At 37.6% G+C, this 27510-nt stretch overlaps 1 protein-coding gene across 2 annotated transcripts in view; it reads right to left on the reverse strand.

The window, feature by feature from the left end:
• Positions 1–27510, reverse strand: part of SEMA3D (semaphorin 3D) — a 206428-nt gene that overhangs the window by 13867 nt on the left and 165051 nt on the right. For both annotated transcript variants that reach the window (XM_035020475.1, XM_035020476.1), the window contains exons 12-16: positions 20657–20879; positions 18428–18516; positions 16344–16385; positions 13397–13554; positions 11104–11168 (exon numbers count right to left, since the gene is read on the reverse strand). In XM_035020475.1, coding sequence (XP_034876366.1) covers positions 11104–11168; positions 13397–13554; positions 16344–16385; positions 18428–18516; positions 20657–20879 — 577 coding nt within the window. The remainder of the gene's footprint in view (positions 1–11103; positions 11169–13396; positions 13555–16343; positions 16386–18427; positions 18517–20656; positions 20880–27510) is intronic.

Here is a 27510-nt window from a genome sequence, read left to right on the forward strand (position 1 = left end):
ACTGATTTAACCAAAGAATCAGTCAAGTTAGTAAAAGATAAATAAGCAAAATCAATGAGAAAAGTGAAATAGCTGATTGTACAGAATCCTTTTTCAAATCAGTAAAAACAGTGACCCTTTGACACAAAGTCATTCCTATGTCAATTTGACAAGAAATTCATTTATTGTTGTCACCAGTAATTTTTGTTTCATTTCTGAGTTTTAAATTTCCTATTTTTTAACTATCTCATTTACAATTATATCAAAACTTAACTAAGGAGGCGAAACACCTGCACACTAAGAACTATAAGGAATTCATGAAAGAAACTGAATAAGGCACAAGTAAATGAAAAGGTATTTCATGCTCATGGATTAAAAGAATTAATATTGTCAAATGTCCGTACTACTCAAAGCAATCTACAGGTTCAATGCAATCACGATCAAAATTCCAATGACATTTTCCACAGAAAAATAAACAATCCTAAAATTTGTATGGAACCATAAAAGACTCCAAATAGCCAAAGCAATCTTTAAGAAAGAAGAACAAAGTTGGAGGCATCACATTCCCTGATTCCAAACCATATTATAAAACTATAGTGGGGGGCGGAGCAAGATGGTGGAGGAGTAGGAGACCTGGATTTCGTCTCCTCTCAGGAATTCAGCTGGATAGGGATCAAACCATTCTGAACACCTACAAACCCAACAGGAGATCGAAGAAAAGAAGAGCAACAACTCTCTCATCAGAAAAGCGACCACTTTCTGGAAGGTAGGACGTGCGGAGAAGTGAATCCGAGGAGATATTCGGGAGGATAGACGGCGGGGGAGGGGCCTCTGTCGGCGCTTCTGGCGAGTGATAGAGCCTCAGAGCACAAAATCGGAACTTTTAAAAGTCTGCTCCGCCGAGGGACGTCACCCTGGTGGCTAAGCGGGGGGTGGAACCCTCCGGGACAGTGTGGTCTCAGGACCCTCGGGGTCACAGAAAGACCGGGGGTGCCTGAGTGTGGCCGAGCTCCCAGGTAACGGAGCAGGGAAGCCGGCTGCAGAGGCGGAGCCCAGGCGCGGGCTCTCAGCTCGGGGTGGCCATAAACCGTGATCCGCGGCCCAGTCGGGCCCCTGCTCCTCCAGCAGGGACCCCACAAGCGGCAGATCCGGGGAGACTCACCTTCCTCCCCCGGGAGGAGCCACGAGGGAGTGCACTGCAGGGATCTGCTGGGTTTGGAGACTCCACCCGGGGTCGTGTGCCAGAGATAGAAACGCGCAGTCACAGGCCGGGCGAGCACGGGGTGCAGCCGGAGACCGGGGAGACGGGAGTGACTGACGGCTTTTCTCTGGGGGCTCACTGAGGAGTGGGGCCCCAAGTTCTCGGGTCCTCCGGGGCAGAGATTGGGAGGCCGCCATTTTCACTCTCCGCCTCCAAAGCTGTACGGAAAGCTCGCAGGGAACAAAAGCTCCGGAGAGCAAACCCGAGCAGATTACTTAGCCGGGAGGGGGCAAGGGCGGGGCAATTCCGCCTCCGGCAGAGACGTTTGGAAACCACGGCAACAGGCCCCTCCCCAGAAGACCAGCGAGAACAGCCAGCCAAGACCAAGTTCACCGATCAATGAGAAGGGCAGAACTCCAGCGCTAGGGGACTACTGCACATAGAATTCACAGCTTTTTTTTTACCATAATTCTTTAGTCTTTTAAAGTTAAATTTTTTTTAACTGTCTTTTTGTCTTTTTATTTCTTTTTGAATTTTTCTTTTTCCCTTTTTCAACCAACATCTTATCAATCCCTTTTTTTAAAAAAAAACATTTTTATTTTTCATTTTTAGAGTCATATTCTATCCCTTCCTAGTAGTTACCCATATTTTTGGCTTATATATATAAGTTGTTCTCTCTTTAAAATTTTGAGATAGTTTCTTCTAACAGATTAAAATATACCCTAAATCTCTAGTGTATGGTGTTTTCTATTCCCCTGCCTGATCACATCCTCTCCCTTTTTTTTTCTTTATCTTTTTTCTTTTTTTAAATCCTCTTCTTTCTTTTTTCAAACAACGTCTTATCAATTCCTTTTATAAAATATTTATAATTTCCATCTTTACAGTCATATTCCATCCCTTCATCATATCAACCCTTATTTTTGTACATATATAAGTTTTTCGTTCTTTAAAATTTTGGGAGGCACTTTCTTCTAAAAGACCAAAATACACCCCAAATCTAGTGTGTGGCACTGATCTATATACCAGCCTGATCATATTTGATCACACTCTGGTTTTGTTGTTGTTGTTGTTGTTTTGTTTTGTTTGTCTTTGTTTTTCTCTTTTTCTTTTTCTTCTTTTTCTTTTTTCTCTCTTTCCCTTTCTTATCCCACTGCTTCAGGTCTTTTCTGATTTGTTTAGAGTATATTTTCTGGGGACGTGGTTACTCTGCTAGCATTTTGTTCTCTCATTCATCTATTCTCCTCTGCACAAAATGACAAGACGGAAAAAACCACCTCAACAAAAAGAACAAGAGGTAGTACCGACTGCCAGGGACCTACTCAATACGGACATTAGTACGATGTCAGATCTAGAGTTCAGAATCATCACTTTAAAGATACTAGCTGGGCTTGAAAAAAATATGGAAGTTATTAGAGAAACCCTTTCGGGAGAAGTAAAAGAGCTAAAATCCAACCAAGTAGAAATCAAAAAGGCTATTAATGAGGTGCAATAAAAAATGGGGGCGCTAAGTGCTAGAATAAATGAGGCAGAAGAGAGAATCAGTAATATAGAAGATGAAATGATGGAAAATAAAGAAGCTGAGAAAAAGAGAGATAAACAACTACTGGATCACGAGGGCAGAATTCGAGAGATAAGCGATACCATAAGACGAAACAACATTAGAATAATTGGGATCCCAGAAGAAGAAGAAAGAGAGAGAGGGACAGAAGGTATAATGGAGCAAATTATAGCAGAGAACTTCCCTAATTTGGGGAAAGAAACAGGCATGAAAATCCAGGAAGCACAGAGAACCCCTCTCAAAATCAGTAAAAATAGGTCAACACCCCGACATCTAATAGTAAAACTTACGAGTCTCATAGACAAAGAGAAAATCCTGAAAGCAGCTCGGGATAAGAGATATGTAACCTACAAGGGTAGAAACATTAGATTGGCAACAGACCTATCCACAGAGACCTGGCAGGCCAGAAAGGACTGGCAGGATATATTCAGAGCACTAAATGAGAAAAATATGCAGCCAAGAATACTATATCCAGCTAGGCTGTCATTGAAAATTGAAGGAGAGATAAAAAGCTTCCAGGACAAACAAAAACTAAAGGAATTTGCAAACACAAAACCAGCCTACAGGAAATCTTGAAAGGGGTCCTCTAAGCAAAGAGAGAACCTAAAAGCAACATAGACCAGAAAGGAACACAGACAATATACGGTAACAGTCACCTTACAGGCAATACAATGGTACTAAATTCCTATCTTTCAATAGTTACCCTGAATGTAAATGGGCTCAATGCCCCAATCAAAAGACACAGACTAACAGACTGGATTAAAAAACAAGACCCATCGATATGCTGTCTGCAAGAGACTCATTTTAGAACCAAAGACACCCCCAGATTGAAAGTGAGGGGGTGGAAAACCATTTACCATGCTAATGGACACCAAAAGAAAGCTGGGGTGGCAATCCTTATATCAGACAAATTAGATTTTAAACCAAAGACTGTAATAAGAGATGAGGAAGGACATTATAACCTACTTAAAGGATCTATCCAACAAGAAGATCTAACAATTGTAAATATCTATGACCCTAACATGGGAGCAGCCAATTATATAAGGCAATTAATAACAAAAGCAAAGAAACACATCGACAACAATACAATAATAGTGGGGGACTTTAACACCCCCCTCACTGAAATGGACAGATCGTCTAAGCAAAACATCAACAAGGAAATAAAGACTTTAAATGACACACTGGACCAAATGGACTTCACAGACATATTCAGAACATTCCACCCCAAAGCAACGGAATACACATTCTTCTCTAGTGCCCATGGAACATTCTCCAGAATAGATCACATCCTAGGTCATAAATCAGGTCTCAACCGGTACCAAAAGATTGGGATCATTCCCTGCCTATTTTCAGACCACAATGCTTTGAAACTAGAACTCAATCACAAGAGGAAAGTCAGAAAGAACTCAAATACATGGAGGCTAAAGAGCATCCTACTGAAGAATGAATGGGTCAACCAGGAAATTAAAGAAGAATTTAAAAAATACATGGAAACCAATGAAAATGAAAACACAACTGTTCAAAATCTTTGGGATGCAGCAAAGGCAGTCCTAAGAGGAAAGTATATAGCAATACAAGCCTTTCTCAAGAAACAAGAAAGGTCTCAAGTACACAACCTAACCCTACACCTAAAGGAGCTGGAGAAAGAACAGCAAATAAAGCCTAAATCCAGCAGGAGAAGAGAAATAATAAAGATCAGAGCAGAAATCAATGAAATAGAAACCAAAAGAACAGTAGAACAGATCAACGAAACTAGGAGCTGGTTCTTTGAAAGAATGAACAAGATTGATAAACCCCTGGCCAGACTTATCAAAAAGAGAAGAGAAATGACCCAAATCAACAAAATCATGAATGAAAGAGGAGAGATCACAACCAACACCAAAGAAATACAAACAATTATAAGAACCTATTATGAGCAACTCTATGCCAGCAAATTAGATAACCTGGAAGAGATGGATGCATTCCTAGAGATGTATCAACTACCAAAACTGAACCAGGATGAAATAGAAAACCTGAACAGACCCTATAACCACTAAGGAAATTGAAGTAGTCATCAACAATCTCCCAAAAAACAAAAGCCCAGGGCCAGATGGCTTCCCAGGGGAATTCTACCAAACATTTCAAGAAGAATTGATACCTATTCGTCTGAAACTGTTCCAAAAAATAGAAACGGAAGGAAAACTTCTAAACTCATTTTATGAGGCCAGCATTACCTTGATCCCCAAACCAGACAAAGACCCCATCAAAAAGGAGAATTACACACCCATATCCCTGATGAACATGGATGTAAAAATTCTCACCAAAATACTATCCAATAGGATCCAACAGTACATTAAAAGGATTATTCACCATGACCAAGTGGGATTTATCCCTGGGCTGCAAGGTTGGTTCAACATCCGCAAATCAATCAATGTGATACAATATATTAACAAAAGAAAGAACAAGAATCATATGATCCTCTCAATAGATGCAGAAAAAGCTTTTGACAAAGTACAGCATTCTTTCTTGATCAAAACTCTTCAGAGTATAGGGATAGAGGGTACATACCTCAATATCATAAAAGCCATCTATGAAAAACCTACAGCGAATATTATTCTCAATGGGGAAAAACTGAGAGCTTCCCCCCTAAGGTCAGGAACGCGTCAGGGTTGTCCACTATCACCACTGCTATTCAACATAGTATCGGAAGTCCTAGCCACAGCAATCAGACAACAAAAAGAAATCAAAGGCATCCAAATTGGCAAAGAAGTCAAACTCTCACTCTTTGCAGATGATATGATACTTTATGTGGAAAACCCAAAAGACTCCACCCCAAAACTGCTAGAACTCATACAGGAATTCAGTCAAGTGGCAGGATATAAAATCAATGCACAGAAGTCAGTGGCATTCCTATACACCAACAACAAGACAGAAGAAAGAGAAATTAAGGAGTCGATCCCATTTACAATTGCACCCAAAACCATAAGATACCTAGGAATAAATCTAACCAAAGAGACAAAGGATCTGTACTCAGAAAACTATAAAATACTCATGAAAGAAATTGAGGAAGACACAAAGAAATGGAAAAACGTTCCATGCTCCTGGATTGGAAGAACAAATATTGTGAAGATGTCTATGCTACCTAGAGCAATCTACACATTCAATGCAATCCCCATCAAAATACCATCCACTTTTTTCAAAGAAATGGAACAAATCATCCTAAAATTTGTATGGAATCAGAAAAGACCCCGCATAGCCAGAGGAATGTTGAAAAAGAAAAGCAAAGCCGGCAGCATCACAATTCCGGACTTCCAGCTCTATTACAAAGCTGTCATCATCAAGACTGCATGGTACTGGCACAAAAACAGACACATAGATCAATGGAACAGAATAGAGAGCCCAGAAATGGACCCTCAACTCTATGGTCAACTAATCTTCGACAAAGCAGGAAAGAATGTCCAATGGAACAAAGACAGTCTCTGCAACAAATGGTTTTGGGAAAATTGGATAGCCACATGCAGAAGAATGAAACTGGACCATTTCCTTACACCACACACAAAAACAGACTCCAAATGGTTGAAAGACCTCAATGTGAGACAGGAGTCCATCAAAATCCTAAAGGAGAACACAGGCAGCAATCTCTTTGACCTCAGCCGAAGCAACTTCTTCCTAGAAACATCGCCAAAGGCAAGGGAAGCCAGGGCAAAAATGAACTATTGGGACTTCATCAAGATAAAAAGCTTTTGCAAAGCAAAGGAAACAGTCAACAAAACCAAAAGACAACCGACAGAATGGGAGAAGATATTTGCAAATGACATATCAGATAAAGGGCTAGTATCCAAAATCTATAAAGAACTCATCAAACTCAACACCCAAAGAACAAAGAATCCAATCAAGAAATGGGCAGAAGACATGAACAGACATTTTTCCAAAGAAGACATCCAAATGGCCAACAGACACATGAAAAAGTGCTCAATATTGCTCGGCATCAGGGAAATCCAAATCAAAACCTCAATGAGATACCACCTCACACCAGTCAGAATGGCTAAAATTAACAAGTCAGGAAACGATAGATGTTGGCGGGGATGCGGAGAAAGGGGAACCCTCCTACACTGTTGGTGGGAATGCAAGCTGGTGCAGCCACTCTGGAAAACTGTATGGAGGTTCCTCAAAAAGTTGAAAATAGAGCTACCATATGATCCAGCAATTGCACTACTGGGTATTTACCCCAAAGATACAAAAGTAGGGATCCGAAGGGGTACATGCACCCCGATGTTTTTAGCAGCAATGTCCACAATAGCCAAACTGTGGAAAGAGCCAAGATGTCCATCGACAGATGAATGGATAAAGAAGAGGTGGTATATGTATACAATGGAATATTATGCAGCCATCAAAAGGAATGAGATCTTGCCATTTGCAATGACGTGGATGGTACTGGAGGGTATTATGTTGAGTGAAATAAGTCAAAAAGAGAAAGACATGTATCATATGATCTCACTGATATGAGGAATTCTTAATTGTAGGAAACAAACTGAGGGTTGCTGGAGTGGGGGGTGGGCTGGGAGGGATGGGGTGACTGGGTGATAGAGACTGGGGAGGGTATGTGCTCTGGTAAGCGCTGTGAATTGTGCAAGACTGTTGAATCTCAGATCTGTACCTCTGAAACAAATAATGCAATATATGTTAAGAAAAAAAAAAAAGAAGAAGGTAGCGGGAGGGGAAGAATGAAGCGGGGGAAATCTGAGGTGTAGACGAACCATGAGAGACGATGGACTCTCAAAAACTAACAGGGTTCTAGAGGGGAGTGGGTTGGGAGGATGGGTTAGCCTGGTGGTGGGTATTGAGGAGGGCACATTCTGCATGGAGCACTGGGTGTTGTGCACAAACAATGAATCATGGAACACTTCATCTAAAACTAATGATGTAATGTATGGGGATTAACAGAAGAATAAAAAAAATATTTAATTAAAAAAAAAAAGAAGATGTGGTATATATCTACACAATGGAATATTCTTCTGTCATGAAAAAGAAGAAATTCTTGCTTTTTTGTGACAACATGGATGGGTCTTGAGGACATTAGGCTAAGTGAAGTAAGTCACAGAGAGAAAAATACCACATGATCTCCCTTATATGGAGAATCTTAAAAAAAGCAAATAAATAAATAAATAAATAAATAAATAAGCTCATAAATCCAGAGAACAGATTGGTGGATACCCAAGGTGGGAGATGGAAGGTGGGTAAAATGGGTGAAGGGGGTCAAAAGGTACAGACTTCCAGTTATAAATAAGTCCCAGAGATGTAATATACAGCATGATGACTGTAGTTAATTATACGGTATTGCACATTTGAAAGTTGCTAAGAGAGTACCTCTTAAAGGTTCTCATCACAAGAAAACATTTTTTTTTTGCAACTATGTGTTGTGATGTATGGTAACTATACCTACTGTGATTGTTTCACAATGTATACAAATATCGAATCATTATTGTTACATACTTAAAACTAATATAATGTTATATGTCAATTATAACTTAACAAAAAAAATCCTTAAGATTGCAAATACTTTAGTTTGTAAATACCCTCAACTTCTACTTGAAACCCCAGAGTTGATTCTCTGTCTCTGGCTTCTCCTATACAGGGGTCAATTCTATTTTTTAAACAATGATTTATCTTAGAAATATGAAATAACTCCTTATAACCTGCAGGACAAACATAAACTCACAAACTTAGCCCAATGTATGTGAGGTCTTTCTGATTTTAATTATTGGTGCTTCATCTACTTTAAAATTTGTCTTTCCTCTCTTAGTGCAGCTCGAATGCCATCCAGCTAAGTATCCTTCCCTTTACCCATGCATTACACAAACATTCTTGTGTGCCTACAACACAGTATATATTCCAGTGACAGAGACAAAGTCATCAAGTGAATGAAATAGATAAAGAATATAGTATATGGCACTGTTGTGCACTACAAAATAAGAATAAAGCCGATTAGAGAGTAAGAGGTAGAACGGGGAGAAAGGTATTTCAGATAGGATGGTCAAAAGAGGTGTCTGTGAGAAATTAACACGTTAAACATAAAATTAAATGGCGTGAAGATGGAGCTACTTGCAGGAAAGAGTTCTTTAGGTACAGAGGAAACAAATGCAAACCTAACTGCCACAGGAACCAGCCTGGGGCTTTTAAAAAAGAGAAAGCCAGTGAGTGAGCCATGTGACTGTGACGAGAGAGGCTCAGATAAACAGATAAACAAAGCCCTGATTTGTAGTGCTTGCTCATTTTCCTGGTGTAAAAACTCCCACTATGGCTGAAAGCAAGCCACCGATGGTTTAAAACAAGCTCACAAAATTCCTAAATAATAAGCAATCAGCTCTCGTGGGACCATAAGAACTGGGACAAACGAAGAATGTGTTTCAAGGAGGAGGGAGTTAGACATTTGAGAAGTAAAAAGGAGAACTGAAAATTGGCCATTGGATCCAGCAAGGAGGAAACTGCTGGAGACCTTGACAAAAAATGGATTGGGGGCAGTGATGCTGATGATGAGCAAAGCTGGCTGTGGGGGGTCGTAGCAGGAACAGGATATGGCGAGTAGCTGTCTCCACCCGATGCAGGAATTGTTTTGTGTCTCTTTCTTTATAACACTTATCACTATCTGACAGAGAATTTATATATATATTTTTTTAATTAATTTTTTTTGATGTGGTGTTCCATGATTCATTGTTTGTGCATAACACCCAGTGCTCCATGCAGTACATGCCCTCTTTAATACCCATCACCAGGCTAACCCATCCCCCCACCCGCCTCCCCTCTAGAACCCTCAGTTTGTTTCTCAGAGTCCATCGTCTCTCATGGTTCGTCTCCCCCTCCGATTCCTCCCCCTTCATTTTTCCCTTCCTGCTATCTTCGTCTTCTTCTTCTTTTTTAATATATAATGTATTATTTGTTTCAGAGGTACCGATCTGTGATTCAACAGTCTTACACAATTCACAGCGCTCACCATAGCACATACCCACCCCAATCTCTATCACCCAGCCACCCCATCCCTCCCACCCCCAACACTCCAGCAACCCTCAGTTTGTTTCCTGAGGTTAAGAATTCCTCATATCAGTGAGGTCATATGATACATGTCTTTCTCTGATTGACTTATTTCGCTTAGCATAATAGAGAATATGTTTTACTGTTTTTTAAGTTCACTGCCTGCTCCCTCCCCAACACAACTTGAACAGAAGTTCCAGGGATGCGCAGGTTGTTTTCTTTATTTATTGTGGGTGTATCCGCAATACCTATAATGGTTCCTGATAAATCTCACGTGCACGATTGAAAAACCATATCAGAGCACACAGAACAATTGCTAAATAAAACCCTGGACGTGACGGGGAGTCTCCCACACATTAAAACGGGGAGTCGAACATACGATGTTGGACCCGAGCTTATTTTTCAGAAGAGTGAAATTATGAATGATAAATAATTGTTTTTAAACTACAAAACTTTTAGGCCACCAGTTATAGACTATGAAGTTTGGGTTGTTTATTCAGTGCGGGGGCCGTCACTAACAGTGTGATAAGGCAGTTTCCTTCCTCCAGTTGAGTGCGCGCAGGCATGCACATACACTTTCTGTCTGAAGGTAGAGCTTGACAGTGGAACGCAACCAAAGCTTTGGGATATATACTCTTACAGGTTCTTTTCTCTGTTATCAGACTCGACAGAAGTCCTCTCTATTCTCCACTCTGTCCCGTCCGTACTCAGGCTCTCAAAATCTTCTATGAAACTTTCTCTGAACAATGCAGCCTCTGGTGATCACTCTCTTTGTTAAACTCCCATTTCACTAATTGTGCTTTATGACATCTCCCCAAAGAATTTTAAGCTCTCGAAGGAGTTGCTTTGTCCCAAAATGTCCCCAGGACAATTATATACACATGGAAATCACTTACTAAACATTTACTGATTGAATGAAACCATGAATTAATACACGAATTCAAATAATGCATAGGTTAACTTTCTAACAAGTGCCTACATGCTCATCAGACTTTTCTGGGAGGGTCTCCGAGTTTACCCTAAATGTCCGTATGTTTTGGACTATATCCTGTTTTATCTTTATTAGCAGTTTTTAAACTTTACAAGAATGGATAAGGCAGTAAAAAGTATAAAAAAAAAAGGACAGGAATTTTAAAAGACATATGAAACAAATAATGATATAACAAAGGATTATTCACTTAGGCATGTAGACAGGGGGTTGATTTATAAAATCTCCTGTTGCTTTTCCAGAACATACACATTATATCAAATAAGAGCTTCCTATATAATATATATTTTAAGTCATATAATAAAAAGACACACAAAGACTAGGCTTAAAATTTTAAATGGGAAAAAACCATATTAAAGCTATACTTACTGTCTTCTATGTCCCAGCACTGGGTGATTGGGTCTCCATACTTTACATCTTGCCGTCTAGCTCGCCTATGGAAAAGGGATTAAATGGTTTAGAACATCAGGCGTGAGAGCCAGATTATATAAACTCTGCCTCTAACACTGATAACAGTGGCAGAAGCAGAACTATGTTTGTCTTACTGCTCAGCTTAAATACAGGGCAATATTCCCATCACTCTAACCTTAATTCAAATACTACTAACAATAGAGTCTTAACAGAGTGAATCCTGTTTTGGAAATAAGTTGACTTGAATTTTATTTAACTCCTCTGACTTTTGACAAATTATTCAGTAGAACAGGTTGACTATAAATATAATCCTGGTTTCAGACCCATCCAACAGGGACAACTCTCCCTACCCTCTTTTTTTTCAATCAGTCAGTGGGAAAGTAATAAGATATAAGAGCTTTAGTTAGTGGGTAGGAAAGTAAACACAAATACACAACTCCTCACCATAGGAAGATTCATTATTACATAGATTTGATTAAGCAACAAGTTAAATATTGTCACCACAAATGGAAGTACAAGTCTGATATGGCAGGAATGGCTCAAAGTCACTCCTGTCTGCTGAGAGCTTGTTCACATTGTTTTTCCAAGAGTAGAGATAATGATAATAATAAATAATGGTGTTGTGCATTATTCTTACATCTGTTCCTTAAGAGAAAACAGTAGATATTGCTTAAAAAAAGAAAAAGCTGCTAGATCAAAATTAAAGAAGTCTTAATCTCTTATAGCATATTCTCATTCGCTTTAGCTATTTTATGTTGGCACTTCAGCAACTATAAAAGTCACAGTAAACTGCAATATCTAGGGTGTTCCTTAAGTGCAGTGCTGACCAGGTGATAAACCCATACAAGATTCATCTATCATATACATTTTTTTGGCTCACGTGCACGTTATGTTAAGGTAAGGGAAAATATCACAGTGGCATGTCTGCAAGATCAGAGATACAGTCTTGGGAAATATAAGAAGAAAAATTATGATGGTATAAGGTGCATAAGGTCAAGAATGTTTTTAAATCTTGGCTTCTTGAGAAACAGGGTCAATTCGTCAAACTGAAGGTTCATTACCAACTAATGAGCACTCTTGTTTTTTAGCTCTAGAAAAGAAAAATATTCCCCAAGGACTCACTATCATAAGTATATTCTTAGCCAAAAACTATAATAAAATATTGGGGTTTTTTACTTTCGACTTGTAATAATAGTATCTCTCCATTCATATCTAATGAAGAAATTTCAGGGAATATAAAATATCTCAAGCAGTATCTGCTGTTGTACTCTACATTCAATCTGTGATTCCTGGAATTTGAAATTTGACTGATTTGTCAAACAAGAAACAAGTGTTGTATGCACTAGTGGGACTAAACTATATATTCACCTGTTACCATCGCATTTTGTTAATACAGACCTAAAGATTAAAAAAAAAATGCCATATACAATTTGCTGACATTTTACCTAGAGGAAAAATACACTTTGAACAATACTATAGGAAAAAAAAGTTACTAAAATACACATTTAAAAAATTATTATCATTATATATTTAGCCAGTATCAGTCATGTTGATGGCATTCAGGTTCGTTCCAATTATTTCGCTATTGAAAACAGTGCTGAAACTGGATCATTGCTTAATGACTTTGTGGTGCTTTTGCTCATGTGTGTCTAGAAGAAATTTCTAGCTGGGTGTTGTTGGCTCAAAATAGGATGATTTTTAAGAGCACATAAAGCAATGAACAGCAAACAGCAGGGCAACATTTTGACATTTAAAGTATATCTGAGTGGCAGAAGCTGACCAAGTTAAAGTTACTGTAGTAAAAATAAAATTGTACCCAATCACTGGGATGTGCTGTGGGCTGTATATAATCCACACTTTCACAAACACATATATTCATACATTGTTTGTAAAACAGTAAGGCAAAGTATATACATATTTAAAAATAAGGGAAGAAGGGAGGAATGAAAGCAAGGGCAAAGTAGTCGAGGAAAACAAACCTGTAATAGTATTTAACATAGATGAGGGAAAAGAATATAAACAATTTATCTGAACTTTTAAAGTTCCCCATTTCAGAGCTTCAGAACACTCTATTTTATCCTCCTTCAACACTGAGTTTTATGCACACGTGTAAAACAACACTGAATTGTAATAGTCTTAAAGCAGACCATGGTTTGCAATCTATTTTCTCTTTAAACTCTGACAAGGTATTCGTGTGAGATATTCACTGTGTAGAAAAGAAGGCTATCCCTTAACTCACTGTGCCTCTTACCTCTTTGAAGTGGGTGCGTATCGAGAGCATGCATTTCCATCCCAGGCACAGTAGGGGTCTCTGGCCAGACAACAGTCTGCACAGGCTTTCCCATACGTGTCGCATCTGTGCAAGGAGAGCTGAACCAACCCATCGCGGGAGCCAATGTACAATTGTTGCTACAAATCATGCAAGACAAATGAATTGGAAGCATCTTTCAGACTAGTCTTAAAAACTTCCCTTTCTTGAATACCACACCACAGACCTCAGTCAGTTTCGTCAAGTGTCCCTTATACAGAACGTAAGCACTTGTTGCAGAAACATAACAAAGAGTAAGGTAAGTCAATCACTTCTACTCCTGGCAGGATGGGGGTTGGATGATGTTGACACTGGAATGGACAGTGCTCTAGAGCTAGAATAACCTTGGCTGTAATTTAAGAAGGTCAAAAGCCAGCTGTTAGACTGAGGAATTAAGACGTCAAATTCTTTCTCAATGGTTGAAAATACGCTTTGGTAGATTATATCAAGCACAGATGCTTTAGGCAACACTGATGGTCTTCCTCTGCTGTGGCTTCCTCCATGAGAGATGACTGAAAAAGGATTTATAAAACTTTCTTGTGGTTTGAACCATCTCACTTGCTAATGATGTATTTACTGATCCCTGAAGGAAAATGGGTTATAAGAGGGAGAGAAAATATTTAGTATCGCCGTGAAGAAAGTATTAAGGAGGCTTGAAAGATCACAAATGAAAGGCTGCAGGATAGTACATAAAATCCCATTTTGAAAATAAGTCCTGAAAATGATGCACTGCTCTTTAGATGCATTCACTTAAGTGTATGTGCTGGAGGACGTAGGGAGAGGGATGATATAGTTAAATAAGCCAGAGTCTGTGCCTTGGGGGAACTCATGGTCAACACTCCTGGACCATGTCAAACATTTAACAAAGGGGGAAAACTTGAGAAATAAATATTGACATAAACATCATACATGTACTCAGCCTGCAGAAATCTGTCTTATACCTCTCCAGCCCATGACAATGTCAGTTAGGACTTCCCGGTTGCTAAATGCAATGCCCCCTGTTCAGTATTTGTTTTACTTAAATTCTCTGTGGTGTTTGACGCCAAGAATGACATCTTCTTTGAAACTCTCTTCACTTTTCCTTGTGCTCTGTCTTTATTCCTGCCTAAGACTTTGGTCTCCTTTGATGATTCCTTTCTTTGCATTAAATGTTAGGTGTCCCCTCTTTTCTATCCTCATTCCTTTGCTGTTCTTATTCTCCAAAGAGTCAGTGGCATCTTGAAAACAACACTGAGGTGGACATACTGACTGCCCTCAATCTAGCCCTGCTACCCTGCCTTGGTGAGAGGCACGTCCCCAGTCACCCAGGACACAAAGGAGGCAGTTGTCCCTGAGTCCCCTCTCTCTCAGTTGGCCACCATATCTATTCCTTTCTCTTACACAGAGCTCTTGACTTCCTTCTCTTCCTCTCCACTGCTTCTGCCACTGTCACCACCTTAGTCTTAATCATTTCTGTCCTGGATTACTTATAAGTGTCCTAGTATTTCCACTGGCTTCAGTCTTGTTTTCAACCCCAGGACTCAGCCCATCCTGCCACACTGCCACACCACATCGACCTTCCTAAGAGGAAAATCTTATCACAACACATTCCTGCTGAAAATATTTAAAAGTTTTCATTGTCCTTAGATAAAATTTTTAAACCTCTTAGGAGGACATAGAAGAATGCACCTAATCTTGCTCTGTTTTATAATCCCAGATTCATTTCTAGCCTCCTTGCCTCCTGCATACACATAAGCCCTTTGCTCTAAGTGTCCACAAACTTACTAGAAGAAGCCATGGTCTCTCGCTCTTCACACCTTTCCAAATGTTCTCCTCCTCCCCTTGACATAGGCTTCCTCATCCCACCCTCTTTGAATTTATCTGGTTAACTGAAACATCCTTCATAGTTTGAGTACATGGTCTTCTTTGTGCTGTCTTCCCCTGCTCCACCTGGCTCCCTCTTAGACTCCCCTGTGTCCCCCCAGTTTGTGCTTCCACTATCACTCTGCATTGTCAGTGTGCTCCCTCTTCATCTCCTGGTTCCACTGTGAGCTTCTGGAAGTTAAGGGCTATGCCATTCATTCATTTCTGTACCCTCCAAGGGCAGTAGTAGACCTTCAAGAACTAAATGTTGAGTGGACAAATTAATGGAAAAGACCAAAGAAGAAACCTGTTTAGATCTTTTCCCTAATAATCTCTGTATCATTACTAGGCATAGTAGATTAAGACAATGTTGGCAACACCTTATGGTTCAACACATTGTCCCATAACTTTCTTAGCCTAATGCAAGTCTGAACCTCTTGAATCAACTAGGATTTGGAGTATCATATCTGAGAAATGTGGAATCTAATAAATATTATTATTAGCTACCATTTACTTTACACTCGCAATGTACCAATTCTCTGTCTAGAATTTTGCATGCAGCATCCATTTATTAGGAGTTGGATTTTATTTCCCTAACTTCACTGTTAAGGAAATTGATTCCAGGAGTCAGATACTAAGTGGAAGGATGGAGGTTGACTCTTGGGCTCTTCGCCACCACAGTCCATAGTCTAACTTTTAGATTCCCTGGTTAAAAATCATTTTTAGTGATTAGGGCTGGTATTCTACATGAATTTCTTATGGCCTTGACAGAAACACATCCTCAAGAGACAAAGAAATTGAGCTCAGTTTTCAAGAGCCAAGGGAAGGGGAGAATATATCATTCACTTAATGGTACTTGGTTCTACTTCTCCCAAAACAAGATTGCCACAGTGGCCTCTAATAGGTTATAAAAGAAACAAATAATCTAGAGCTTTTTATATTATTTAAAATTTAACTTCCAACTTCAATAGATTTTTCCTAAATTGAACTTGAATTCGAGGAACTTGTTGCTTTGGTAGCTAATATTTACACAAAAATTAGAAAGTACCTGCTTCAGAGACAACTCCATGTTCAAGATGATTGATGAGTGCTGAAAAAAGAAGTCAAATGTTAATAAAGATAATCATTAACAGTCTTTTATAGTAGCCAATATGTTGTTTCGTCATGTGCCAAAGATCACTGAAGTAAACTTCAAGGGTCTGTTACACAGGAGGGGAAAAGGATCTTAATGTTTGCTATTTCCTTCCAATGTGTTGTAATTCTACCTTAATAGAAATTATCAAAATAGTTATTTTAAAGTATCTTATTACAGAAAAATTACCTAAATGTATGAAGAAAAACTCTGCATTGAAAATCACTCCCAGTTACCCACAAGGCTTCTCCTTCTAAATCTGCTTATCTTAACTGCTTCCATATAATTCAAACTAGTGTTGACAAGAACATCTCCATAATTATTTATTACCTCGTCCTGCTCTCACTTAGATCAGTAGTTCAAAAACTTGTTCAAGTAGCAGAGTTCTGAAAAGTTATAGTGCTCCTTGTGGATGAGCATATTCTTTATGGAACACTGCAAGCTACTGATGCTCATGATTTTGTTCTATGAACTAAGGCTAGCTTTATTTGTAGAAATTATGGCTTTGTGCATGCAATATAAAATTAGAAATATGAACACAAAAGCTACCAAACTAAAGGATGGCATGCTTTAAAATTTTTTCATCTACTTATCATCTACCTATTTACTATTCATTCATTTCTCACTGGCCAGTATTTTCAAACCGATAAACAGAAGCAGATATCAGAAGTTTAAGAAAATACATAAAAAAGGAAAGGAAGATGTTAAAATGAGAAAGTTCTATCCAGTAACTTTTTTTTTTTTAAATGAAGAAAACAGATTCATCATTTAATCTTAACAGTGGAATCCGAACAATTCCTCTTGATCACTAACAGTCAATAAGTAAACCTTATTCTAATGTGCCCTAGGTATTGTGGGAGTTTTATTTTTGGCTTCTGGGTTCACACTTATATTTGACATCAGCTTCTCCCTCAGAAACCACCCAAGGCTGTTTCTGGTAGATGCCAGATAGCAGATCTTGTTCTAGTTAACTCCTTGACCACTATTATCATTACAATGTAAACAGGATCCTGTGGAACTCAGCTAGTTAATTACCTTGCTTTCCTCCCCATTGAGGGCTCTACTCCATTTTAAGGCAATAGATGTTCACAGGGAAACAGCCCATTTTAACGAACCATCTCAACAAAAATGTTACGAGAGGAACAACATATTTTTTAAAGGCTCCTCTCAGAAATACAATTTTATTTCTAATGTTATTCTCAGAAAATAATTTTAAACTGTCACTGAGCATCTACAAAGAACACCACAATTCAAATGTACTGTTAAAAGTCAGACATTCCCCAAATCCGGAAAACTATTATTCTAGATCTAGTAACTCCTTAAGGGAATGTAGCATACATAAAGAATGAAGACTTGCATATCATACAACCTTTAAAAAAAAATTCCTTACAAAAAAGCAGGGACGTGTGATTTATACACTCTTCCAGTTTTCTCAAATTCAATTGAGGAAAAATTGAAAAGTAGAATTTATAAAGTAGAAAAGCATCTGGATAGTCAAAGAGACCCCAGGCTTTCATCTACTGGGGCGATTTGTCTGACCATATGCTTAGAGAATAAAGTAATGAGGGGCAATCCCAGGAGCCCTGAATTTAGTGGTATTCTACAGGGAAAGGGGAGTCCCATTCTCAGTTGCTTTTAAAACTTTTTTTCCGTTGCCTAAGGAGAAGGAAAGTAAAGGAGCTAAGTGCACAGACATCTCCAGGAAAAGTGATGATGTATTTAAATATACTGTTCTAGGGCGCCTGGGTGGCTCAGTTGGTTAAGCGACTGCCTTCAGCTCAGGTCATGATCCTGGAGTCCTGGGATCGAGTTCCGAATCGGGCTCCCTGCTCGGCAGGGAGTCTGCTTCTCCCTCTGACCTTCCCCCCCTCATGTGCTCTCTCTCTCTCTCTCAAATAAATAAATAAAATCTTTAAAAATAAATAAATAAATAAATATACTGTTCTATACCAAGAGCTGTTAAGTTTCACCATCTCTTCTGTAACTATGGACTGTCTTACCTTGAATATCTGCAACTCCTCCAATACTACTTCTTCCATATTCCACTTCTCCTTTGAAATGCTGACCACTTTGAGGACTGTCCCAATGTCTGAAAAAATACATGACCTATGATCCTGCTGTTTCTACTTCAGTGTTTGGCTGTAAGTATATGCTTAGCAACATTTATATTGTTCCCCTCATTTTTCTTTCAATGCTCTCAAGAAGTCAGATTAAATAAAGCATGCAAGAAGGGAAGCTTAGTGGACTGGATTCTCTCCTTCCAAAACATGATAGTTTTTAGCTCATAAAACATATTTATAAAGAAAATATTAAAAGACGTATACTTGAAGTACATTGCTCGCAAAAGGAATATATAGGTCTCATTTAAATACTGGTTGAAACTATAACTAAAGTGGAATGACCTTTTTGTAACTTAATTTGAAAGGTGAAAATATACTAAAATATATTTTTCTCTCTCTCTCAGTATAAGAAGTATTTAGTTAGTACTTATATCCAACTTACCACGAAAGGTAGGATATATACATTTTTAAATCATGTTAACAAATGATAGAGAAATCACTGAAGCCATCTACATGGGGAAAATTGTAGTGCACTCATCAAACATATTTTATTTACAGAAACCTTATTAATGGGCTAGAAATTGAAGTTTTGTTTAAAATTATTTTAGTTTAATTTAAAAGAGTAACCCAAATTTGAAAGACTATAAACCAAAAATTGGCATTTAGTAAAGATGCCTTAAATACAGGATCTTCTATTGCAGTTTCCAAGGTGGCATGCTATTGCAGAAAGACAATCAAAAGAACGTTTTAGAAAAAACAAAAAACAAAAAAAAAGCCTCATTTGGAAATCATACAAAATAGATGCTTTTAAATTCTGGCACTGTGGTTGAAGAATATTCACATGTATGGTAATGATCCTATTTGCACAAAATAGTCTGAATTATTTAACTCTGTTTTTAAATGATTCTAGGATTTTTGAAAAATATTAAATATACATTTTCCAAATGTCATAATTGAAACTCCATCCATCTTATTTACCTTATAATTTTCTCAGCAAAAGTTAGGTAGTACCACCTAGTGGCTGAATAGCATTTACAACACTGGAAATGACCTAGGAATGCTTTGGGTGGGCTCTGCAAATTAAGGGGCAAACTCCTTAGAATTCATGAGAGATTAATTATTTCAAATTGTGTCACGTCAGTAGTAATCTCCACAGTCTTGAAAGCATCACTGCCTTTCCTGGGTCTTGGTATTGCCATCTGCAACATCATCAGGCTTTACAACGAGTATTCCAGAAAGCCCTCTAAGTGTGTGACAGACACATTCCCTGATAAACCCTACTTTTGTAAAACTACGTTTAAAAATAAATAAATAAAACTGTTCTCTAGTTCTGAAAACCTAGTTCAATAAAAATGTCCATTTCTTGAAAACCCACTAATTTCTATTTCTTTATGCAAGGCCTGATTCACTAAATCATACAACATTTATCCACGATGAAGTACTTTTGTCTAAATGATGCATGTTAACTCTACCGCCATTAGAATTCACATGGTATTATTAAATGATACCTTTTTTTTCTTTTTCCTTTTTTTTTTTTTGAGACAGACTATATAAGCAATATTTCTTTTTCTGGAAAAATATTTTTTAATCATTTTATAATTACTGAGTTGACAGACAAAAAAATTAAGTAAAATGGGCTCTAATAATGAAAGTTGTACTTATCCACAAAATTCAAAGACAGGAAAAATGATTTCCAACAAGTTTCTACTTAAAGATTTTTACAAACTGTTGCTTAATTTTTTGAAAAGCATCTTAACTCAGTCAGCGATTCTCAAAATTGGGTGAAGGGATCGTTTGAGGGGGCTTATCAAAAATCTCCCTAGAGAGAGGAAAATGTGAAGTTTGAAAAGAAACATTGCTTTGCCATACTTGTTTAATTTTAGTCCATAGTCAATCAACAAATATGTGTTGAGCACCTAATCTAAGCAGGTATTTTGTAGTCATAACATACAAATATATTTTGAAATCTCAGATAATACCAAAGGAGGTGGGGAGATATTTATAACTGTCACTTAAAAGCATGTGTTATGTAATGGTAAGAAATACTGACTGATATTAGCTAATAATTACTCAGCTTGATTTTTACCAACAATCTTTTTGAAGTTTTGCTTTCTTTGTCTAATAGTGAAAAATTCTTTTGGAAGAAAGCATAATCTGGTTCTAGCATACCTGTTCCAAGGAACATTACATCGTATTGACCATCTTCTGCAACAACATGATCCACCACGATCTGGGTCAGTCTGTAATCCACATTGATCCTCTTGAATGTTGGTCCTCCCGCAACTGGGTATACTGATTTAAACATCACAGGGTGCCGCTTGATGAAACTGATGACATCATCTGGAAAATCTCGGGTGGATTTAATCAGTGGATCATAGGTTTTGCTTGGACACTGAAAAGAAATGTGAAGAGGAGTAAAGACATTGTTCATGCACCTGAGGAATTTATACTTACTTATAATAAGGTTTTTAAGACTTACCATTGATAATATTAAAGGAATGGTCAACAGGATCAATATAGAATCACATGCCCTTGTAAATAAAAGCAGTTTACCTTGAATATATTTAAATCCAGTTTTCTCTCTCAAAAATACTTTAATTATTAAAATGGAATATTATTCAGCCATAAAAAAGGAACGGAAGTTTGTCATTTGAGACAAGGATGGACCCAGGGGGCATTATGCTATGTGAGATGAGGCAGACAGAGAAAGGTAAATACTGTATGACCTCACTTACATGTGGCATCTTAAAAACAAAAACACCAAATTGATAGATACAAAAAACAGATTGGTGCTTACCAGAAGCAGGGAGTGGGAGGATTGGCAAAATGGGTGAAGGGGGTCAAAAGGTACAAATTTCCAGTTTTAAAATAATCACATCATGGGAATATAGTGGATAGAATGGTGACTAGAGTTAATAACACTGTACTGCATATTTGAAAGTTGCTAAGAGAATATACTTAAAAGTTCTCATCACAAGAAAAAGAATTTTGTAACTATGTATGGTGATGTATGTTAACTGGACTTATTGCATGTTTTTCAAGATATACAAATATCAAATCATCACTTTGCACATCTGAAACTAGTATGTCAATTATACCTCAATTCAAAATTGTATATATTTAAGTCCTTTATCTATGCCTATTTGGGATTTTGCTTTTGAAATACTCTTTTCAGTTACACTAGCACGAGTGAAAATTTATAATTTCAATTCCAAGGCAATTGTCTTTCATTCCAAAAATTCTGACCTCAGAAAGCTGACTATAAAACCCCATGCTACATGTTTCTGTTGTCTTTTGAACTGTTCTCTTCTTGAATTAACTTTGCATCCCAAAAGACAGCTGTCTCTGTTTGTTGGCAGGTGAAATGGCTAATGGTCATCAAAGAGAACCTAGTAAAACAGATTACCCTTGCTTATTCAGGCTTCCCAAGTTTCTCAAAAACTTTCTAAGTTATACATATTTTTCTATATTTTCTAAAGTTCCCACAGTGAATTTGCTAGGAAGATTACTGTTTCCTAAGAAGATACATGAAATTTGAGTTGAAATAATTATGAAGAAAGTGATCTATAAACATGGGAATATATGAGAAACCATTATTTTCAATTTCTTTTCATTCATTTATGATTGCAGTTTTAAATTAACCCATGATTATTAAAAATTAAATGGAACAAATCACCACATCATAAAAATTACTTATAAAAGAGCTTTAATAGTTTTACACTGTAATTAGTTTTTTTTATAACTGGTGTGAAAATTATGCTGTGAACAATTCAACAGCTCTTTCCCTGAAGGATCTGTGCAGAAACCATTCAGGGAATTTTTCACTTCTGTCTGAAATTGCCTCTCGTGTGCTTTTTGTGTTCACTAATTCAATAGTTAGCATACCCTGCCCCCTGGTGGTAAAACACAAAAGTTCAAACTAGTACAAATTAAATGAATTTGATGTGCCTTTATCCAAAGAACATGAATACGAAGAGAATGCTTTCATAATTTGATTTTTTACCAAATATTTACCCTTCCACATACCAAACCTATTTTATTATTTCAAAATATTATAATTCAGAACGTTAATTCAGAACAATTCTGTCATCACATTTGAATTCTTAATGTACTAATACATTCTTGTGGAATGGAAAACTTGGGCTCTATGTTGCAGGTGTAGAGAAGAAAATGAGTGACATTAAGGAAAGTCTATAAGAGAGCTCTGCTTTCTCCCTGTTTTCATATTTAGACAAGTTGGAAACATAATCTCCCCTGAACTGAGCCATTTATACCAGGCTCTAAGTGGAATTTTGTCAAGGCTTCAAACTATACTTCTCAGATCCTTGAACTCAAGAGGATCATTCTCAGGGAATTAAATATACTGGAATTAGTCACAATATATGACCCTGAGATCCAATTTTATAGGAATAAAATCATAATGGGTCACTAAATTAGAAGAAATCTCAAAGAAGTTGTACTAAAAACTGTTAATGATTTTCCATTTGTAATTTGAGAATATTTCTATCTTTTACAGAAATCTCACGTCTGGTCTTAAAAAAAAAACTAAGCTTTTCCTGATATCTATTTGTCCCAGGTCTGCACCAAAGAGGTACAGAATATTAGCCATTTGGTAATTACCTAGCATATTCTTAACTGGCTGCTGGTCTAAAGATCTAAGTGTCTTTAGTCATTGTTTCTAGCGCTTCGCCTCCAGCCAAGTGGAATCTGTCAACTCGATAATGGAAGGAACCCTATATTAAAATGGATTAAGCTACAACTCAAAAGGATGTGGAGCTCAAATGATACAAAGCTCTTGCCCAATTACAGGCTGCACGTTTGATGCTCTGTCAAAGGCGACTCATAGTGGGCTTATGGCTTATACTGCCTGAGGTACAATCTGGTTGGTCTATCATTTAAATCAAAGCAAAAGCATGATTTTGCTTGCATTACATTTTTGAAATAGCCCTCCAGTTTAAGAATTTTTTTTTCTTTTGACTTTGCAGCTCTAGTTATGCAAGTAACCAATTTCCAAAAGAAATATCATGACATGCAAGCCACAGTTTTTGATACCAAAGTTTTCAATAATTAGGAATTTTAATATGAGTAAAGTATAGAGGAATGAAGACATGAACAATTTAACAAAGAAGCAAACATGACCATTTTCCTCCTTGCTCACCTCTGACAAGAAGGGTGAAGGGTAATAAAATCTAAGGAAAAAAGAAGAGAAGGAAAACCTGGTTTCTATTGACTATTATAAAATGATCTTTGGAAATGTATTTTTTTGTATGGCAGCTTTTCCATCTGGCATGCTGCCAGTGTTTGGATAAGATCTTTATCCTTTAGGTTGCTGTGCATGATCTCTGAGGTCCGCGTCTCCACTCTGCTTTCACAAACGAAAGTGATTTGGTAGAGTTGCTCCCTGAGGTTTAAGATAGTACCGTTTGAACTAAATATTGTTATTTTAGCACATTGAAAACAGTAGAATTTCCTTTGATTTCATACAGCTGTGTAGCACACAGATCTAAAAATAACGAGATGCCAAGCAACCTAAGCAGGTAAGACAGTAAAGAAGGAAAGAAAAATCCCATAAAGGAAAAAGAAAGCGTGGGCAAGGGGTGCCTGGGTGGCTCAGTCATGTGAGCATCTGACTCTTGGTTTCGGCTCAGGTTACCATCTCAGGGTCGAGAGATCGAGGCCTCCGTTGGGCTCTGTACTCAGTGAGGGGTCTGCTTGAGGTTCACTCTCTCCTCCCTCTGCACCTCTCACCACTCGTGCTCTCTCTAAATAAAATCTTTAAAAAGAAGAAGTGTGGGAAAATGTACATCTGAAGTAAACGATCCTATTAGTTTCCTCCGAAAACCCTAGGAAATGTTCCTTTTGAAGCTCTACATCTCAGGTATTAAAAATGTCGTGAATTTTTGTCTGTATGTCTGTCCTCTTAATTTCTACCTAGTAACACAGTCCATCTGACTCTATGGTAGAGAATCATTTATTTGCGGCGCCAGCTTTCTTAACATTTGCCTGAGTTCTACCACTTCAGTTCCTGTAGGAAATAAATCAGGGAACTTATCTGTGTCTCCACCTACTGTGTTTAAAAACTCTTAAGATAGTTTAAATTTTGAGGAGGAAAGAAAAAATCTATACCAAAATTTGAAAATGTGAGTGTCTTGCTGGAAACAATAGCAGCACAAGAGTGTTCCAGAAAAGGGACCTGCCCAGGCACACCGTGAGAGGAAAGGGGGGAGCCCACCAGCAGCCAGCCCTGGTTCGGCACCTATCTTCCAGGGCTGGCTGCACGCACGGCTGGTGCCGTGTGACCGTGTTATGCTTGGCAGACCTGCCTGTTTGTATAGTGCCTTTAGCAGTGCGGTGGGAAGCGACGGATAAGAGGAGAAAAATAGGTTTTATCCAATGAGAGAACTTTGCCCCTTGGAAAGGCACCAGACAGCTGTTAAAAGTTTTCTCCCCCTGCTGCTTCAGGCTGTTCTCTACAGGTTGCACCTTTCCTTTTAAACAAATCAGAGGGTTGACTCATGTGAGGGAAGAAAGACGTGGCACATGGGAAGACTAAACCAGGCTTTCATTTTCAGCAAGCTGAGAAAACTAAGCTACATATGTAAAGGAAGTCTGATTTTTATTTATATATATATATAAAAAAAAGGCGATTTCATAGGTGTCATCCTATCCCCTTGCTGATTCATCTAAGAGTCAGTTTATAACACGGATGGGGAAAGATCCTGTATTTAATGTCAGAGGCAGAAAGGCCAGGGATGCAAATATACAGGTACATTTGTCTCTTTCTCTATTTTGTTTTTGCAATTAAAAACCAGCTTTATTGTTGTTATATCTGAACCTTGAATATTCTATGTTTAAAAGGTTAAAAAAAAATCTCAAGTTTCCTTTTTATTGTTCAGTGTCTAATAAAGCAATTATGTTTTCTAGCATTTGAAGAAATGAATTTCCTATCTGCAAATATCCATTCAAAATTTTATTTAGTACCAGCAAATGAATTTTAACCTCTGGACCTAAAAATGTAATAGTAAGCTCCCCAGCTTCAATGAAGGTTGGATTCTGTCTACCCTAACTGGGTAGTAATTTAAAGATGACAATTAAGCCAACAATTTTGGATCATTTACTTTCTAAGTTAAATAGTTTTAAGATGAATTTAATCTTGCGAGACATTTAACAAAATATGGCTGTAGCTCTTTCTCTTTTTTAAAGTTTCCTTTCTTTTAGAGGAATTTCTATACGAGAAAAAGGAAAACACTATTGAACATAGTAAGTGGCTTGGGATTTGGACAACTTCATTTTAAAAGAGAATGTTGGCTCCATGGAAAAGAAAGCTGAACGCCGGCTGAAAAGAGTAATTGAGAAATGTTAGAAATCGATTGCCTCTCAGGGTTTCAGAGAAACACAGCCTGTTTACAGTTAATGGAAAATGAGTGATGTTTTGTCATACGCCCTTGGTTAAGTGTAGTCAAAATTTGGGAACTTAGAGTCAGGAGGCCCAGATTGTACACCTGTCTCTGCTGCTCTCTTCTGGAATCAAAAAGCTGAAGGGATAGAATTAAAGATATCCCTGGTAATTTAGGGGTGGTGACAAAGTAACAGTTTGTTATCCAATAAGAGGAAGGCCACACAGTGAACAGATGTTGGGAAGAAAATAAAACTGTGAATTTAATATAATTGAGGCCTCTACAAGCTAGTGGTGCATAAAATGAGATTTTCCCAAAGTTTCCCAAAGATTTTTAATGAATTAGGAAAGCCTTACTTAAAACAAAACAAATGACAACAAAATGTTACCCATATTGCGCAAGGGCCTAAATGGGAAGCTAGCGTGAGATGCCGTGAGGGAATTCTTCCATTATTTTTCAGTCCCATTTGGTAAGACTATCACAGTCTAACACTATATAAACCAAAAGGGAGTTTAGGATACTATTTTTTAATTAAATTTTTAATTTTAATTCCAGTATAGTTAACATACAGTGTTATATTAGTTTCAGGTGTACAATATAGTGATTCAACAATTCTATAACTTACTCAGTGTTCATCATGGTAAGTGTGCTCTTAATTCGCACCACCTATTTCACCCATTCCCCTACCCACCCTCTGGTAACCATCTGTTTGTTCTCTACAGTTAAGAGTCTGTTTTTTTATTTATTTCTATCTTTTTTTCCTTTGTTCATTTGTTTTGTTTCTTAAATTCCACATAGGGGTGAAATCATATGGTATGTCTTTCTCTGATTTATTCTGCTTAGCATTATACTCTGTAGCTCCATCCATGTTGTTGTAAATGGAAAGATTTCATTCTTTATTATGGTTGAATAGTATTCCATTGTTTGTATGTATGTGTGTGTATATATATATATATATATATATATAAAATGGAAGCACCCCAAGTGTCCATCAATAGATGAACGGATAAAGAAGATATGTGTATATATATGAATATATATCTATATCTATATCTATATCTATCTATCTATCTATCTATCTATCTATCTATCTATCTATCTATATATCTTCTTAACCCAGGTGGATATGCCAGGACCCATGGTTGGTCCGTGGCAGCATATTTGATAAGACAGTGTTTCCAGCAGACCTGGAATCAAAAGAACTTTGTAACTTTTCAATGTCTTTTATAGTGTTAGAAAGTTTAATAATTTGGTGGAAATAAATAAGGACTGTTATACATATCCACACTCACCTGGTGAGTGTAGGAGATTTTATCTGATAGCAGAGAAGAGAGACAATGAGGGGCATTGGGGTGGGAAACGTTTAAGCTTTACCTTTGATTTACTCTAGAGAAAAGCCCATATGAGGAGTTGTACACGATGGGGCTTCTTGTTCAGACAAAGATTTGAAATATTATAGAAAGGGAGAGATTTCATTATTTTACATTTGGTGGTGGTAGTTGAAAAATTACTTGACATTAAAACAACGTTAATGTTGACATTTTATAGTGGGTTGGTTAAATGAAATAGCTAGTTGATTAATCCATGGATAAAAGGAAAGAAAGACGTTAAATTTTTCTAAAGATC

The sequence above is a fragment of the Mirounga leonina genome, unplaced genomic scaffold (assembly GCF_011800145.1).
Source record: "Mirounga leonina isolate KUSES-001 unplaced genomic scaffold, KU_Mleo_1.0 Mir_174, whole genome shotgun sequence".
In the NCBI taxonomy this organism is placed as follows: domain Eukaryota; kingdom Metazoa; phylum Chordata; class Mammalia; order Carnivora; family Phocidae; genus Mirounga; species Mirounga leonina.